The 19,818-nt window shown below is 35.1% G+C and overlaps 1 protein-coding gene across 4 annotated transcripts in view; it reads left to right on the forward strand.

The window, feature by feature from the left end:
• The window catches only part of LOC123526993 (uncharacterized), a 154,216-nt gene that overhangs the window by 79,467 nt on the left and 54,931 nt on the right, over window positions 1-19,818 (forward strand). For all 4 annotated transcript variants that reach the window (XM_053523722.1, XM_053523720.1, XM_053523723.1 and 1 more), the window contains 6 exons: window positions 1,456-1,622; window positions 2,009-2,210; window positions 2,894-2,932; window positions 9,814-9,852; window positions 12,308-12,435; window positions 17,659-17,907. In XM_053523722.1, coding sequence (XP_053379697.1) covers window positions 1,456-1,622; window positions 2,009-2,210; window positions 2,894-2,932; window positions 9,814-9,852; window positions 12,308-12,435; window positions 17,659-17,907 — 824 coding nt within the window. The remainder of the gene's footprint in view (window positions 1-1,455; window positions 1,623-2,008; window positions 2,211-2,893; window positions 2,933-9,813; window positions 9,853-12,307; window positions 12,436-17,658; window positions 17,908-19,818) is intronic.

A 19,818-nucleotide genomic window follows, 5' to 3' on the forward strand; every position in this document is an offset into this window, starting at 1 on the left:
TTTCAAAGACAATTGAAAATATTCGAAATGCAGTTATACAGCACTACGGTACACAATAACGAACTGAAATATGAAAAATGATGATGCTTGAAATAACCTTCAGAATATTTTGTAGTATGCATTAAGCATCATTCTTATACTGAACAGTGTTTCTCTTTGCAAACAATACGAGGACGCCTCGGACATGTTGACTACACTAATACTGGCAATATACCAGAGAGGAATTTAACCTGCACGAAATTTCCGAGTGTTTTCGTAACTATGCATTCATAATACGATGTGTTTACACAGAGCTAATACTTGGTCCCCTTTAAACAGAAATTAATTCAATAACATTTCTATCTAAATAAATAAAAATATATTCCAGGAGAAATGAATGATTATGGTGGTTCTCCTGAAAGAGAAACCAAAAAAAAAAAACAACAACACTCTCCTCGATTCGAGCCTACGGCCCGCAATATTCGATATTTCAAAGACTAATGCCTAACCACTGAGCTACCGGGACTGACAGACGTGTTGCAATAAAATATACCCAATATTATTGTTTATGTAAGCTGCTCTACCTATTTTGTTAGTTCTATAAGTCCAGAAAACATAAACAAACGTGACGTCACTCCGAAGTTATCATACACGGACTGTAGCGGTGTAAACCCGCAACCAAAAACTTGAATGAACTTCCCTAGTAAAGTTCCGTTTTACATTACAAAACTATTCTGATTGGTTGAAGTGAAAACGTATGTGAGTCGCTAAAATGTGTATATGAAGCATAAACATGATAAACATGCAGTGTGAATTAAATAACAGTACAGATGTATATTAAAGAATGGCTTCAAATTCAATAGGAAACGGTAAATTCTATTCATTCCTTACTTCCTATATGGCACTTTCCGTCGCTTGTTAGGTACTTTGTAACATAAGAAATGCCCAACGATTGTCCGTTTGTGAGAGCGTCCATCCTTCTGTCCGAGCAAACGAGAGAACATTTATTCGGTACTTATGACATAGGAAATGGTAAATTCTATTTTTTCCGTACTGCCTATTGGATACTTTCTGTCGCTTTTTGGGTACTTTATAATAAAAGAAATGCCCAATATAGGTCATCCGTCCGTCAGTTTGCCTGTGATAATTCATGAAAGGATGCTGGGTAGATTTACTTCTCCTCTGGTAATCAAGGATATAATCATAAGGTCCAGATACAGGATGATGATTTTTTTATTTTGCAACTTAAACTTCTGCTTACTGTCAGTGTCCTTTTGATTATTCTTGAAAGGACGAATCGATTGAGTTCATTTTAGAACACAGGTACATGATTAGATAATACAGGCGAAGTTTTATTCGGTTTACAACCCACCAATTCTCGGTGGAGTTATGGTCCCTTTTCGACTTAAGATTTGTAAAAATGATCTTTATTCCAAATTGTTTATTCAAAGTTTTAACCTTTTGCGTCTCTTTTAGATGAAGAGGTTACAGAATCGGCTGATCATAGAGAGCTAGACAAATTCAAGACTTACATAAAGAGCGCTTTCCCAAAATTTGTAGATTACATGAATCCAGTTCCTATACTTGACTGTTTTGTAAAGAACGATATGTTATTCGGTTATCGAGAAACAAGGGATATTAAGGTAAGTATTTGTAATTCCCTTGTTGATTAATAGTAGTAAAAGGTTGAATAATATTTATAAAAATAAAAGGGAATTCCAAATACTTTGGATGACAGATATAACAAATTTAGATATTCCTGTTTAAGAGTGTTCATGCATCATGCATCATACATTTCATTATCTTGTAGTTTTCTTTCTTTTTAAAGTTTTGTGATATATTTGCCAAACACGTGCAGTCAGTACTTTTTTTTTCATTTGTGAAATCTGAACCTTAATGATGTGTGTGTTGCCTAGTTACGCATGAAATTTTCTATTCCATGACAAAAACTTATCTTGTATAAACTATCTACCAGAATGACATGTAGAAACCAGTTCTTTATATATTGTAAGTTGAATGTTTTACACAGGATGAAAAAATTACATCAGACATGAATAGGAAAATTTTGGAAAAAGTCAGGTCTAAGGGAAAATGTTGTTACAACAATTTTAAGAAATGTCTGATAAAGACGAATCAGAAGTGGTTGTTCGAATTTCTGGAAGGTATCGAAAAGGGTGAAGACAAACGCGTCTTGGAGAAAAAACTAGATGAGGCGTTTAAAGGGAATAAAGGTGTGTTTAATTGTATATATTTCGAATGTTGTTAGAATGCATCTATCCTGGCTACCAAACATAAATTACCTTTGCATTAATGAATAACATATTTACATTTTTTTTCCTTCAACTGAAACACTAGCCAATCAGAATTTAATGATAAAGACACACAGATGAGTTTATATTTCTTCTATTAATACTTTGAAAAACCATGTCACACATGTTCCTTTTGCGCTTAAGTAATAATAGATTAATACTGTGTTAACCTTTAAGGAAAGAAAACTGTCTGCCATAACATAGGATATTTATGGAACAAAATGGTAATTTCCAAAAGGTAAAAACATTCACCTTCAAAAGTTGCTTTGCAATATTCACTCTTCTTATAGTAAGACACTGGACAAGCTATTTTAGAAATATGGCTGTTTAATTTAATGTATGGTTGTATTAAGTACATTGTGTAAAATCGTTATATAATTCTTATTCAGTTGTGGAATTATGTCAAGGTTTCTTGATGTTGCGATTTTACCGTGTTCACTTTTAATAGTACTTTTCGTGATGGACCATATGTCACTTTAATGCACATCATCAATCTATTTATTTCAAGAATTTAGATATTAAGGTAGCGTTGATAAGTCTGGCAGTCATATGTTTCATTGACACTGCTCTGTTACTTTGTTTTATACTCTTTTTCTTTATTCCAGGTACAAACCCTGAGTTACAGGAACCAGAAGGAAAACGTCGTAAGTTACCATGTTGATACGTTCAATGCAGTTATGTCTTCTTCTCTTATATTAGTTTGCACTGAATTGTGTAGATATGCTTGAGGACATACACAAATACCTGATTAACATGAACCAGAAATTGATTTACCGTAAAAAATATATGCTGATTGAACCTTCCCAAAAATTGTCATAAAGTCATCCCCACAACAACATAACATACATAAAGGTAAAATAATCGGCGATAAATGTATTTATGAGCGTGAAAATTGGATGAATTTCTTAATTGGCAAGTGATTAATCATAGTTAACAACATAAAGGCATGAGTAGGATTTAGATACGTTAAAATGGAGAAAAAAAAGTGAAGGTCTTTCAAAATATTACTCCAATCAGCCAACTGGTGCCTTCAATAACTTTTCTGTTCATTTAGCTAATGATTGGTGCCGATTAAGCAAAAACATAGCTCTCTGGACTGGCTATATTGAAATTAAAAGAAAACTGCAAACAAAGTTACACTTACGAAGTTTTCAGAAAATTCTCGACAAAAAAAAAAGTCATTTTCCGCCATTTTGACTCCCACAACAACAGCTCCTCACATAAAGGCTCCCACAACAACACTTTACGTTCGACCCCCTGAAAATAGTTATTACAAGTCAAACTGCCCAATTTTTATTTGAAAATGACCATAATAAGTAACCATTCCGAATATCATCAGTTACAATCAACCATTTTCTTACATTCCACATAACATTTCAATATAACTACATAAGAAAAGCAAATAATAATCATTATTCAGAGCGAAAGACTCCTAAAAATATATTATTGCGTTGGCCGCAAAACTGTAGTGGTTGTAGGTATATAAGGCCACTTCCAACAGCCTTGCTGTTGGGTTAACCCTCTAGCGACGTGGTTAGAGTGTCCGCCTTCAGATCACGAGGTCCGGGGTTCGACCCCCGGTAGAGTCTGTGGTATTTTACTACAATGGCGACGAGGATGGGATACAGATTCATGCATTTGGATGAGGCTAGAAATTGATAGTAGGTTCAGTTGACGCCTCGGGCTAGAAACTGATAGGAGGTTCAGTTGATGCCTCAGGCTAGAAATTGATAGGCGGTTCAGTTGATGCCTGGTCCTTCAATGTTAGAGAGGAGAGGAGTGTAGTGGTTGTAGGTATATAAGGCCACTTCCAACAGCCTTGCTGTTGGGTTAACCCTTTAGCGACGTGGTTAGAGTGTCCGCCTTCAGATCACGAGGTCCGGGGTTCGATCCCCGGTAGAGTCTGTGGTATTTTACTATAAAACTATAGAAATAAAACTAAAGGCTATCCATCCTAGATTTTAGGCAGATAAAAACTAATTAGAATAAAGGCATTATCTAGAGATCCTCTTATTATCCCCCTAGGGTCAAATATGGCCCCGCCCTGGGGATCACATGGTTTATATAGACTTATACGGGGAAAAAAAATGAAAATCGTCTGTGGTTTCGGTTCAAAATATCAAAGCCCTAACTATCATGTAGTTATATTGAAATGTTATGCGTTATGATAACGGTTTTCCGGTTGATAAATCAACGGGATTTCGTTCAGCGAGCACCTTGCAAACATCACGTGACAGTGAGAGAAAATAACACCAAACATGGCGGAATCGTCAAGATAATCCTGACAGCGCACACGTAGCTGGCAAACAGTAATAAAATGCACATAATTCAAAGGGTATACTTTGAGGATGGACAGGGTGTAATAAACAATTTTGTACGTATGGTGTCAGAAGAGAAATGCCGTTATTTTCCAAGAAGACTAAAAATGAAAGATTGAATTCGGTCGAAAGACAATGCAAATACCTCTAAAATGATGTATGGCCAGTGGTGTCACACTCCCTGAAAGAGTGTCTGTGGGATCTTCAAAAGTGCCCCGACCGGTGTTCTCTAAGAAGACGTAACGTAACAGACTGAATGTTCTATCATATTCATACCCAAGATAGCACCTTGTGCCTTAATGCATTTGAAATGAGATATAAATACATTTAAAATGACGTATGTCAAATGATGTCACATTCACTGAGAAAGTATCTGTGGACTGTTAAATGTACTCAGAACGGCGTTCCTTTCACAATACTTGAGGTACAAGATTAAATCATCTATCCTATTCATTTCCAAGATCTGAATGCGTCTGAAAGACAATATAAATACTTCTAAAATGATGTAATGCAAATGGTGTCACATTCCCAGAAAGAGGATCTGGGATGTTCTAAGTGCTCTGAACGGCGTTTTCGTCTCAATACTAACAGTAGACGATTGGATGGTCTATCTAATTCATCCGGAAGATAGGAACCTGCGGTTTTATGTTTCTGATGGTCTGTGGGCTGATAAAAATGCTCCGAACGACGATTTTCTAGGAATAACTAAGGTACAATATATCTTATAATATGCCCTATTTTTTCCTAAGAAAGGAATTTGTGCGTAAATGTGTTTAACCCTTACCCTTCTAAATTTCTGTAATGAACTTATCCATCTTTCAATTTGGACAGTACGGATGTGCAGGCTGATCTTGGTCTGCGCTGGTCGCAAAGGCAGAATCACTTGCCGCCAGCAGGCTAAGGGTTAAAAGACAATGTAAGTACCTTCAAGATGATGTTTGACAAATGACGTTACATTTCCTGAAAGAAGGTCTGTGGGATGTTTAAAAGGATCTGAACGGCTTTTTCTGTGTAATACTTACGGTAGAAGATTCCATGATCTACCTAGTTGTTAATAGACCTTTCTAATGTAAACGTAAATCGGAAACGGAATACTGAATTCGTAAATATTATTTTCAAATAATGGTCTAAGGGAGATACTATTGCATTACTATTGGATGAAATTGTCTCCCCTAGACCACAAATTAGCCTAAAATTTTACGAATTCAGTATTCCGTTTCGTAATTACGTTTACGTTAGAAAGGTCTGATAGGAACCTGAGCTTTAATGCATTTAAAAGACAGTATAACTACATTTAAAATGATTTATAACAAGTGGTGTCACATTCCCTGAAAGATGATGGTCTGTGTACTGTTTAAAATGCTGCGAACGGCGTTACCCAAGAAGACTTAAGGTGGAAGATTGAATGAAATACCAAAGTTATCCATAAGATAGAAATATGAACCTAAATTCAGTGAATGTCAATATAAATAACTCTAAAGTAATGTATGGCAAGTGGTGTCACAATCCCCGAAAGAGGGTCTGTGGGATGTTCAAAAGGCTCTGATCGGCTTTTTTCCATAATACTTACGGCAGGAGATTGCATGATCAACCTAATTTATCACCAAGATAGGAACTTGGGCCTTCATGCATTTCAAAGAAAGTATAAATACCTTTAAAATGATGCATAACAAGTGGTGTCACATTTCCTGAGAGATATGTGGGCTGTTTAAAAGGGTTCCGAAGGGCGTTCTCCCATGAGACTTAAGGTGCAAGATTAAATGATATATCAAATTCATGCCCAAGAAAGCACTTTGAGCCTAAAGCATTTGAAAGGAAATATAAATGCCTTTTTAAATGCAGTATGGCTAATGGCGTCACATTCACTGAGAAAGTGTCTATGTACAATTCGAAATGCTCCGAATGGTATCCCCAAAGACTTATTGTAGAAGATTTAATGATCTACGTATTTAACATCCAAGATAGGAACCTGAGCAATAATGTATTTGAAAGACAGTATAAATACATTTCAAATGATGTGTAACAAACGGTGTCACATTCCTTAAAAGACGGTATGTGGGCTGTTCAAATGTGCTTTGAACGGCATCTCCCTGACAATTTGGCGATAAAGGTAAATGTCAATTTTATTTACCGTCGCTTTGGGAAACAATGAACATAAACTCTGCAGAGCTTTTGAGCGACCTATTTCAAGAACATTTAAAACCAATTATTCCTTACCTCCAGCAATTTACTGGTACCTACTCCTATCTGGGTAGACTGATGCAATCGTGATAAAGTGCCTTGCCCAAGGACACCGCAGTAAGAGTAGTCAGGAATTGAATCCGGGGTATTCACTTCCTTTCGAAAGCGTCTTAGCCCTCTCGACCAATGTATCCACAGAGCTGTTGAAAATACCCTCACGATGATTTACATCGCATGCAAGACCGTATACTAGTATGCACCTAATAAAACTTTGAAAATAAGTCATATCTGAAGACACGCATTCAAGTAATCATAAGAACAAAGCTCTTGGTTTAAGGTATGACTGTGATCTGTTCTGTTGTTACTGAGATAATTATTCTTTTGACGGCTTGAAGTTTAAGGTCAGGCTCACATTTAGATATCAACAGCCATGCAGCTTATCTTTGTGCCCGTTCTGTATGTGTTTGGAAGATTTTTACAAAACTAGCAAATAGCTTACCTTTGGTTTCGCTCTATATTGTTTAAACAGCTTGGAAGATTTTCATCAGATCAACATAAGTTGTTTACCTCATCAGCATGATGTGCAGAGCACACAACATGGTCCAAGATCAAGGTCACACTTGGAGGTCAAACGTCAGATGACTTAACATTGTGTGAACTCTTTATTTTTTAAAGAACTTCGAAGATTTTCACAAAATAAACATAAATTGTTGACATGCAGAATAGATGACCTGGGTCACGAGATCCAAGGTCAAGATCACAGTTAGAGGTCAAAGAACAAATAGCTGGATAGCAACTTGAGAATCACTTGACCCACAACTTTAAAACATGATACAATTCATTGTTTTGGGTGTCTGTAAGTCAAAGGGTCAAAGTCACAGGACCCTGAACCTTGAAACTGTTTCTGCTCACTAACTTGAGAACTACTTGACCAGTATCATAAAACTTGGTAGCATGATTGGGCTTATGAAGAAGATACCAAAACAAACTTTGATCTTGACATTGACCTAGTGACCTACTTTCACATTTTTGAAGGTACAGGCTTCAAATTTGGACCACATGCATAGTTTTGTGTTCCGAAATGCAATTTGACCTTCATTTTGACCTAGTGACCTACATTTACATTTCTCAAGCTACAGCCTTCAAATTTGGACCACATGCATAGTTTTGTGTACCGAAATGAACTTTGACCTTGAAATTGACCTAGTGACCTACTTCCACATTTCTGAAGCTACATGCTTCAAATTTGGACCACTTGCATAGTTTTGTGTTCTGAATTGAAATTTGACCTTGATTTTTACCTAGTACCTACTTTCACATTTCTCAAGCTACAGCCTTCAAATTTGAAGCACATGCATAGTTCTGTGTACAGAAATGAACTTTAACCTTGAAATTGATCTAGTGACCTACTTTCACATTTCTTAAGATACAGCTTTCAAATTTGGACCACCTGCATGGACCACATGCACAGTTTTGTGTACCGAAATGAACTTTGACCTTGATTTTGACCTTGAGCTAGTCTTGAAATTTGGAACATTCAAAAATGGCTCAATGGTGGGCGCCAAGATCACTCTGTGATCTCTTGTTTTACAGTATCACCTTTTTCCTATATAAAACTGATACACTTAATTGAATTTTGATTTCCTATCACATCTTGTAGAGGTGTTTGGCTTTTGGATATCAAAAAGTGATAACAAAAACATAAGAAGGATATCAAAACGTGATAACAAAAACATAAGAAGTTAACAATGAAGTTGTCAGACATAAAGGTGTAATGAAGTAATTTTTGACATCTGGAGTGATTGGAAGCTGTCTTAGAGGCAAATCTGTTTTAGCACCAATATTTAAGTACACATATATCATTTTAGTGACCAAAGTTTGGAAAAGAAATTATGTCATATCAAAGAATTTTAAAATTATAAAGAAAACAAATATGTGTAAAACTGTGTAGGGCATTGTGACAATTTGACAAAAGTAAAACTACATACTGTTTTAAAACTACGATCAATATTTAAAAAAAAAACTTTGATAAAAATATGTGGGCCATAAGAACTGACTTACATTGCACAGGTTCAATTGCCTTTACAAAAGTATGCCTTTTTTGCTGGTTATTTCAGAACCTATTAATGGAAATGTATTAAAAGTTCATGCACCTATTCACTTAGATCATCTGGCCTGCATTGCACATGTTCCATAACTCTGTTTTGCAATTTTCAAAAATTGTGCTCCTTTCTGATTTTTAAATTTTTGGTAAAGTTTGTATATGAAAGCTGGTATCTCAGTACCACTTACTGGAATGAGTTGAAACTTCACACACTTGTTCACTGTTATGATTTGGCATGTATTGCACAAGTTTCATAACTCTACTTTGTATTTTTACTTAATAATGCCTCTTTTTCGACTTAGCATTTTTTTGGTTAAGTTCTGTATGTAAGCTGCTAGCTGGGTACCCTCAAATTGGAATGGATTAAAACTTCACACGCTTGTCCATTCTGGAAAGCTGACATGCATTGTGCAGGTTCCATAACTCTCGTTTGCAGTTTTACAAAATTCTGTCACATTACAAGGCTGTTGAATAATCGAGCGTGTCTGTCCTCTAACAGCTCTTTTTACAGCACTATGAAAATTTAAAATGTAGTACTGCATCATTGTTTTGCATTGGTCTAAACAGTTTATATGAAGGCATTTTTCAGTTTTAGATATTTAAATGAAACATAATTTGGTATTACAAAGAACGCCTGGCAACTCTTTACGTACCTAACAGTTTGAATTCTGTTTAATATAAAGCAATTCAAATGTCTAGTTTAATATGTTTCATTGGAAAAATAGGATTACTGATTGCCAGTATTATGTTAAGCTTGCAATTTATCATAATATCATTTCATTTGTATATGAGTTTGCAAATTGTATATCATGCATAACAGTTATAAGAAATATGTGAAACAGATTTTCTTTCCTATGATAAAGAAAGATATTAAAAAATGTTGCCATCTTGTTGAATAATGACTGTAATTCTTTTTTGTCAGAGCACACGAAAGAAGAAACCAACAGAAAGACGGTATCTGGTAAGTTGTGCTCATGTTGCCCTAAACCGGCACTTGCAAAGAAAAATTCAATACATATTCCGAGAAATTTACTTATACCGCGTTCAGACTACGCTTTTAATCCTATGTTAACTTGGGTTTATTTTTTAAACTCGTGTGCGTCCACACTATATGTGGTGTAAAACGTGAATTAAAGGTCAAGTGGTTTCTGTAATATAGCATTAAAACTACCTCGGGGGGTGGTTTTAATACTATATTAAAAAGTAATACTACATTATTTTACAAGTGTGAACGCAAATGTGAGTTATAACTGGTTTTACAATCCCAGATCCCCAGACCTTACCTTTTGGCTGAAGAATACCACGTGTTTCTCTTTTGTATCAAACAAATGATGCTATGGCTGGCAAAAGTAATTGGAGTGTTGATGAAGCAAAAACATTAAATTGCGATATGGAGTCATGCTGATGCTCAAAATTGACTATAGATGGAATGAACAGAAATTTTTAGATGAAGACAGAAGTTTAAACATTGATGACATCTTCTTGTTTTTGTCAGCCTCCTTCTTTGTAACCTTTCCTGCTTATTGCAAAATATTTGTTTACTTCCAACATTGCATGTATATATTAAACCACATTTCTTTACCTAGTGTGGACGCAAACTAGATTATATTTTGATGGGTTTTAAATGTCAAATAACAATTATAGCCAATTAGTACCTGATAAAAATAAATCCGATCTGCTAGTGTGAACACGGTATAAGCTTCTCATTTATTTGGTTGTAAAACATTCATTCTTTTTTAATACAATGACTTTCAAGTAAAACAGGTAGCAGATAACAAACAAAAAACAATTTTAAACTAGTACTTGTCTTTGCATTAAAGATGAAGCAGTAATTAGGCGATTTATTCTAATTCTAGTCAAGAACACGCGAGGCTTTTGTTTTGGATTTCTGTCTATAAGACCAGAGTTATTTCCCTTGACTAGTCAAAATTATGCATTCAGGACACAAATGTTTGCGTCCCATCTATCTTAATATGTACTCGATATAGAGTTACAGTATTATGCTAGCATGTGAAGTTGTGCACCTGGTATTCTCTTTGAACTTTTACTCAGCTAGTCCAGAGTTATAATCCTTGACTTAGTAAAAATACACATGAAGTGCTTTAAAGTTTGTGTTGTATATATCTTAAGATTATTTCACCTAGAGTCATGAAACCATGTTAAGTGACATAGAGTGTAGACACTTGTGTCACATGGGCTCACATCTAGTTATTGTTATATTCATTTATGTTAATACATACATGTGCTAAGCCACTTTGCACGCGTATACATTTTCATATGATGGTACAAAAATACCCGTTGTTGACGAAGCAAAATTTCTTGGCATTATATCTTACAAAAACTTTCACTTATGAAATATCTAAAAGCTAGATGTTTGATGCTTTAAACTTAAAAACTTCTTTTAAATACAGATTGGGGAGCCGAACGCAAGGTTTTATTATGATTGTATAGAGCATTGATATGATTCATACTAGGTAACAATTGAATTACCTACTGCCAGCCAAGAAAATCTTAATTACAAATGTTAGATACCAATGTCTTCGTATAGCTCTTGGTGCATATAGAACAATGCCAGTTAAAATTTTGTATGTAGAGGCAAATGCATCTTCTCTTTACACATGCCGATAAAAAACTTGATTGCAATACGCTTTATGAGTAGCTGAAAACACTTACAATCCTGCTCATAAAATCATTTCGAAACCCAATTACTTCGATTCTTACGAGAAAGAAAATCAAATCAAATCAAATTGTTTTGATTCGGCATGTAGTCGTCAATGAGTGAAACTGACTTTGAATTCGACGATATAAAAGACATCACCATGGACTCTCTTCTGCAGTTCTTTTTGATTCCAAAGTCTGACACTAACCCTAAAATATTTAAATTTAACTTTATGAAACCCCCAGCAACCGCCAGATGACCACCCCAACACAATCTTTAAATTTTATTTTCTCCACCGATCTGAAAATTCATGGGAAATCCCCTAGGGTACATTTAAGTTGCCCGGAATGTTGGAATGATATTTCGAAGACTCAGCCTGAAATTGAATTAATTTTTTCATTGGTCTGTGTAAACCGAGTTAACTTACAGACAGAGGGAGTGCAGGCACAGTGATGACATACTATGACGTTTTTACCAGTAGTTGATTCTAAGGTGAATCCGGCATATACACGATTACAGTATAACTAAACAAATCACGCGTTTAATTGACAAAAAAACCTTCAACGGGTTAACATAATGGCAATAATCGTTCAGGCAATCTTAAGAATGAATTCAAAAACCTACCTGAAAAAAAAGACACCAAATATAGACATGAAAAACACCAAATATTTATTTTGTATTATAATTAACATAAAAGTAGTCATTAAACGTTTTGTTTTGAGTGTATTACTATGAAGTAAAACAAGTTATATTTCAGATTTTATAGATTTCTGGTTGAATTCCATTCATGAGTTTGGTAGCTATGAAGATGAGTTTAGTAGCTATGAAGATGATAAAAGACCTCCAGTTATTTTGGTTGGTACCTTTGCAGATAAGTTAAAAAAGGTAGGCATAATTTCTATTTTGAGTCACTGAAAGAACAATGGATGAAAATATTTGATTAAAATCATTTCAAATTCAGTTAATTTTATTGTAAGAAATATATTCAAAGTAAAATAAATACACGTTTGAACATAACATAGAGTTTGATTTAATTGTACCGTGACTGTTCTGGAATGTCATAATGGTTTTCAAATTAGATTAAAGTAACCCTTCATTTACAGAGCTGCCAATCATAACATAAGAAATCTACAAAGAGTATATGTACATTTACTGTGTTTCTCGAGTTTTCTACGCTTAAGTCCGGAACAGTTTAAAGGCACGGACCTCCAGATTTTGGCTAAAATGATCTTTTATTTAGAACTGAAGTTTGTCCATAGAAATGCAAATTGGAACATGAGTTTTTTGTTTCAAAACTATCTTAAAAATGTCAATTCAAGAATAAAAAAAAACTCCCGAGTCGGGAATCGATCCCGGACCTCCTTGGCAATAAAAACTCTCGTGCGATCAATACACCAAGAAGAATACATTCATAACAACAGTTTATAATTAAAGCAGTTTACCTCCGGTACCCCGTTACAAAGGCTTTTTTTTCAATTTTGAATGTAAAAAACCTCTAATTCTCATGTGTTTCTTTTAAATATTATCTGTCAGTAAGTTTCAAAGCACTCTAGATATTATAGCAATAATTTCCTGATATCTAGGAATTTTCTTTTCTTTGTTCTCGTACGATCTGGAAGTCTGTGCCTTTAATCTTGAAATAACTAATTGTTTTTGTGTCCCCTTATGTTGGAATTTGGAAAGGGGACACTTAGAGCTGCCCTTTGCTCAAAATGAATTTGAACCAGAGCTATCAAACCTCAAAGGATTGTCATTAGCATGAGAAGTTGTGCACTTGGGGCCTGTTTCACAAAACATTTTCGTACGAAGTTCGCAAAATGTACGAATATTTAAAAATGTTCGTACGCCTGTTTCACAAAACTTTCGTTCGGAGTCAGTGCGAATATTGGTAAAATTATTTTGTTCGAGCTTTTTTTTTTACAGATAGCCCATTTCTCCCAATGTAGAAAATGATTTCCTGTGTAATGATAAATTCTATAATAAAGACTAAAGTAAGCATAAAACACCAGACATACTGTACAACAGATGTAGAATAAATAAAAGAAACTGAAATTCGTAATCCTTTCACGATAGCTCTTTAGAGTAATGTTTATAAATATAATTGAATTTCCTATTTATGTCAAAATCAGACGAGCTCTGTTCAACAAATTGGTGCCTCTTTTTAAAAGAAAAAAAAAGGAATTAAATAGCTTCACGTTTCACTATTTTAAATCTTAAGCCGAGCGCAGCAATAAGATAAGGTAATATTTTGAGTCGGGAATACTACAACAAATAAAAGACTTACTAGATATATCTGTATGTCATTACAGCAGTTCCAACATAACTAGATTTTTACTAGCGGCACTGTTTTCTTCAGTGTGTTTAGAAGACGTGGTTGGTAACGGCATCACAACGTTGCCATAATTATATGATAATATTTGAAGACAGCCTTTATCAGTTAACAGCATACGCGACATGGAAGCACTCATGAACCTGCTAAAATGTATGATATAGGCGATATGTACATGTAAGAAGCATTTGACAGAGGGCACATCATACGATAGGATTCTTTATTTTTTAGAAAGTGAAACAAAGGAGATTGATTCGGTGACTAGTAAGTACAATACCCTGAACATTGAGTAGGAAATATATGAACATGGATGATATCGTTGTAAGATATTGTGTTTTACACCTCGACACCTCTTCTTTATGGCATAGTGAATAAGACAGTCGCTCAAAACAAATGTATTTTGTCAGGAAAAAATGCGTTTACCTGTGTAGGTATTGGTGATGATAATTCATTTAGAATAATGTATCCCAAACAATTATTTGTCGTTGGCTGCGCCCTCGTGATATAATTCCTTCGCATCTGAACTCCAAACAATAATTTTATTCAAGAGCAAACCACTGTTTGAGTTATATTATTTCGATTCTAACACGTTATCTAGTATTATAATCTACATCTTTAAAGATATTCACCAAATATTTGCCCGTTTAGTGAGCTTTTCTTTTTCAAGCGTCCGCTATGATGTCATAATTTTGACATTTAATATAGTGCATGTATTGCGCAATAACACACAGTTTCAGTTTTATCTTTTCATTAGGGAATTATATCGGCTGGTGTTAGAACGGGCTCTTACGTAGCAGAAATTCTTTTGCGGATCCACATAAATTGGGTCTAGATGTAACGGTTTCCTTGCGATATTTTAGGGGTAAGCAACCTTTTTTTTGCTCAGAACATAATCATAATAAAGTATAAATCTGGGCGTGTATCCGCACATGTACATAATATTTGTAAAGTAATCATAAATCAGTATAATGATATTATATTAAAGATATTTATTTCTTCCCTTTTTCATGCGTGACTAGTTCATTACAGAATTTCTAGAATTATACTTTTTCGCTTTTTAATGCATCAAAGACATTTGATTAAATTTCGATAATGTTGATTTGAAGGCTGACTCGCGAATACGTCATTAGCTGTTTTTTTTTGGAAATGGATGTATTGGATATCTACATAAGGCGTTATCAACAGTTTGTTATTTTTTTGTGCCAGGAAGTTGATACTAGTAGTCTGATAACGAATTGATATGATGAGGCATTTTCATTCTTCAATCTTAAGTGTTTTGCAATAATGGAACAATTCTAAAAATACATATTCTGCGTTTTATTGATGTTTTACTACATATACGAAGTCCATGTGACAACTATTTCAACTTCGATATTCGCTACTTTTTACGATTGTCGCAAATTTGCAAACTTTTGTGAAAAAGCTTTTTTCTTCGTACGAACTTCGTACGAAGTTTTGTGAAACATGCCTCTGTTGTTTTAATAGGAACTTCACACAGCCGAACAAGAGTTATTGCACTTGACTTATTCAAAATATTGCTACGATCGCAACACGCCAAATTAAAAGCCAATGTCGGACATCTACGTCAGAGATTCGACATTTTTTCTCATTCGATAGAGCATTGGGTTAGCACCCGAATGACCTGGGTTCGAATCTCAGGCCGAAAATGGCGCTTTAAATGAGAAAATTGCTTATACCTCATAATAAATGATGACTTCTGTGAAGAGGGGAAGTGTTACGGTCCCTTACGCATAGCCTGCAGGTTTAAAGCCAGTCTCTGATTACTGCGTCAGGGAATCCACTCTTTGGCTCAATGGTTAGAGCATTTGACTAGCACCCGAACGACCCGGATTTGAATCCTACCCCATGCAGTTGGGATTTTTCGTCATAAAATGTTGTGCATTTTTTATTTGTTACATCTAGAAGTCGCAATATGTGTATAAAAGGTCATATCAAATTGTGTTGTATGTATCTCAAAAAGAAAATTGACCCAGGATTATGAAACATAATAAGCAAATTATTCTGAGTGTGAAACTGATGATTTGTTTGACATTTCACTCTGTCAGACAAGAGTTATGGCCCTTGACTTAGTCAGAAGTATGTCGCACGTTAGTTGAAAGTTATTTGACTTGAGGTCACGAAACATAAAATAGAAATATTATTCAGCATAATAAGTTGTGCACTTAGGATTTTGTTTGGGATTTCAGTTTGTCGGACTAGATTATGGCCCTTGATTTAGTCAAACATATGTATAAAGGTTATACAAGATTGTATTGCATGTATCTGGAAAAGTATTAGATTTAGAATCACCTGGTGTTCTGTTTAGGATTTCACTCAGCCTGACAAAAGTTTTGGTCCTTGACATTGTGAACAATATAAATAAAGTACTTAAGGTATTAGGCCCATAATAGAGTACCTCCTTTTTGAAGAGTATTCAGTTCCTATCATAAAACTATTTTGACTGCAATTTTCAGTGGGGGGCGGGGGCGTAGGTTCAAGCCCCACTGGGACCAAAATCTTTTTTTCCTTATTTTCCTTTTTTCCAGTAAGTTTTTACTTCTTTCAAGACTTGTTATTGATTTATTGTACAAAAATGCAAAAAAAAAAAAAAAATGATTTTTAAGCGATTTCTTGCTGTTCAAAGTGAATTTACCTCTGGAACAGAAGGGGTAGAGTTATACATCTCTAAAAATACTGAGTTACATACGGTAAAAGTTCTCAATTTTGCCTTCATTCTTTGGATTACATATTGTGGGAGAAATGTAGGTAGGTTTTACTTCTGCCCCAAGGTTATTTTTGAATGAAGTGATCAAAATTCAAAACAGACCCGCAGGATTCGACCTTAATTTTTCAATGTTGGAGTTACAATTCTGTCTCCTTAGATCCGTTTACTCGAGGCACCGTAGCAAAAATGATATTGACAGTTTTATTTAAGTTTTATAATTGTTTACCAATAGTTTGATGTTTCTTTCATAAAAAATAATGGTATAATAAATTTTCTGCAAACGTTTTGGATAAAGGCCACCACTTTTAAATTCATCTCTACTTGAGCTTGAAGAAATACCATAAATTACACCAAATTTATAAAAAACGGCACGGTAAAAGTTTTTAAAAATTTGCAACTATGTGCGAAGCATGGTCAACTGTAAGAATATATCCAGCAAATGCCATTTTTTAAACATTACTATTAGGGGCCTAATACCTTAAAACATCATGTTGCATTTGTCTTTGAAATGTTTGGCCCTGTGTCATTTAACCGTATAGGAATATTGTTAAAAATGAAGTTGTGCACCTGATTTGTGTTTAATTTCACTCTGCAAGTCAAGAATTATGGCCCTTGACTTAGATAAGATATGCATTTTTAAGGGCATAAAAGTTTACATCCTTGGTTTCTCAAAATGCAATTGACCTAGAGTTACAAAACATTAGAGGATTGATATATATTACTAGTATGTCAAGTTGTGCACCTGTTGTTCTGTTTGGGATTTCACTCGGCAAGACCAGAATTATGGTCCTTCACAATGAACCTGGGTCAAATATTTTAAGACAAATGCAACATAAAATTTTAAGCACTTTATGTATATTTTTCACTTTGTCATTTTTTTTTGTTGGATTTAACGTCGCACCAACACATGATAGGTCATATGTCGACTTTCCAGCTTAAATGGTGGAGGAAGACCCCAGGTGCCCCTCCGTAATAAAGCACGGAGTATGTGTGTGCAGATTTGCAGCTATCATCAGTTACATCAAAGTAAACAAAGTTATTTTAATTTCCTTAGAGGAAGTCGAATCCTGAAGAATATTTAACCAATATGAGAGAAGTCTTGAATAAGAAGGTAGCAAGCTGCCATTTGACGCCAAAAGACTTTCCTATAGACAACAATGTGGATGAAGAATATATCCCCGCTCTAAAGAAACATATCTTTGAAGTGGCTTCCGGTCAGGAATCCTGGGGAGAGGAAATCCCGGCATCATGGGTCACTCTAGAGGACATTCTGATAGGAATTAAAGAGCAAAAACTGAAAAAGGTTGTAGTCCTTTAGCATTTTACTGCACCTTCAAGATAAAAGATATTTAGTGTGTATATGTTTATTTTAGTGTTAAGTTTCATTTTATCGGAAAAAGAGTGGATCTAAATAATTCATATTTTCGGGTTTGTTACTGAACAAAACATACGTATGTACCAACGGATTCATCTTGGAACGAAGTATGCGACCAGATAGTCGAAGTACGTTTACGACTATTTTATAAGTCGGACGAAGACAAAATTGTTAACAAAACTGGTCATGCTTTTTCAAAATCAAGGGCTGCTTCAAAATACATGCGGAATCCATTTAAGGTGTATTAATATACAAATAAGACATATATCTAGTTTCTGCCACAATTTAAACTAGCCCACTGGTTTTGACAAGGCTGAAAATTTACGCTTAGAATATACTTATATAGGATGATTGGACATGCAGAGTAGATGACCCCTATTTCTTTTGGGGTCATTTGATTAAAGGTCAAGGTCACAGGAGCCTGAACAGTGACTTGAGAACCACTAGGCCAAGAGTGTTGAAACTTAGCAAGATGACTGGACATGCCATGTAGATGATCCCTATTGCAGCCAACCATCAGTGTCTCTTTAACTTTAGCTCCTGACCCCTATTGACTTCTTGCCTATACGACTTTGCATTGGGGGAGACATGCGCTTTTTTACAAAAGCATCTTCTAGTTCACGACAGGTGTTAGAGATTAATAACACTATTCCAATGGTACAGTCAAAAAGTATTTCAAGAATGTTTAAAAGTTTTTGTTTATTTTAGCTCACCTGAGCCAAAGGCTCATGGTGAGCTTTTGTGATCGCTCAATGTCCGTCGTCCGTCGTCAGTCGTGCGTCGTGCGTCGTGTGTCGTGTGTCTGTCAACATGTTCTAAAAAATCTTCTTCTTGAAACCCACAGGGCAGAATTACACCAAACACTTCACAGGAATGATCCTTGGGTGGCCCTCTTTCAAAATTATTCAAAGAATGGAATTCCATGCAGAACTCTGGTTGCCATGGCAACCGAAAGGAAAAACTTTAAAAATCTTCTTGTCCAAAACCACAGGGCCTAGGGCTTTGATATCTGGTGTGTAGCATTATCTAGTGGTCCTCTACCAAAGTTATTCAAATTATTCCCCTAGGGTCAAATATGGCCCCGCCCCGGGGGTCACATGGTTTATATAGAGTTCTATAGGGAAAACTTTGAAAATCTTCTTGTACTAAACCACACGGCCTAGGGCTTTGATATTTGGTATGTAGCATCATCTAATAGTCCTCTACCAAGATTGTTCAAATTATTTCCCTATGGTCAAATATGGCCCCGCCCCGGGGGTCTCAAGTTTTACATAGACTTATATAGGAAAAAACGTTTAAAAATCTTCTTATCTGAAACCACAACACTTAGACCTATGATAATTGGTTTGTAGCATTGCCTTATGGTCCTCAACCAAAATTGTTCAAATTGTACCCCTGGGGTGAAAAGAGGCCCTGCCCTGGGGGTTTAAAGTTTTATATAGACTTATATAGGAAAAAACTTTAAAAATCTTCTTGTCTGAAAACATACGACCTAGGCTTTTGATATTTGAAATACTGCATTGTCTAGTAGTCCTCTACCAAAATTGTTTAAATTATGCCCCTGGGGTTAAAAGAGGCCCCGCCCATGGGGTCACTTAGTTATTATGTGAGTTATGTAGGAAAAAATACTTTAAAAAATCATTTGATCCTATTTCAAAGACTGTTTAATTATAATTACCTGATGACCCCAAGTAATATGATGTCACTTGACTGTGACCTTGACCTACTGAACTATTTTCTTGTTTTCTAAGATACAGCCTTGAAATTTTGATGACATACACAGTTTTCCAAACCAATCGTAAAACTGAATTTCATTGATCATGGATGTGACCTACTGAC

This window comes from Mercenaria mercenaria, chromosome 14 (assembly GCF_021730395.1).
Source record: "Mercenaria mercenaria strain notata chromosome 14, MADL_Memer_1, whole genome shotgun sequence".
Taxonomy (NCBI): Eukaryota; Metazoa; Mollusca; class Bivalvia; order Venerida; family Veneridae; genus Mercenaria; species Mercenaria mercenaria.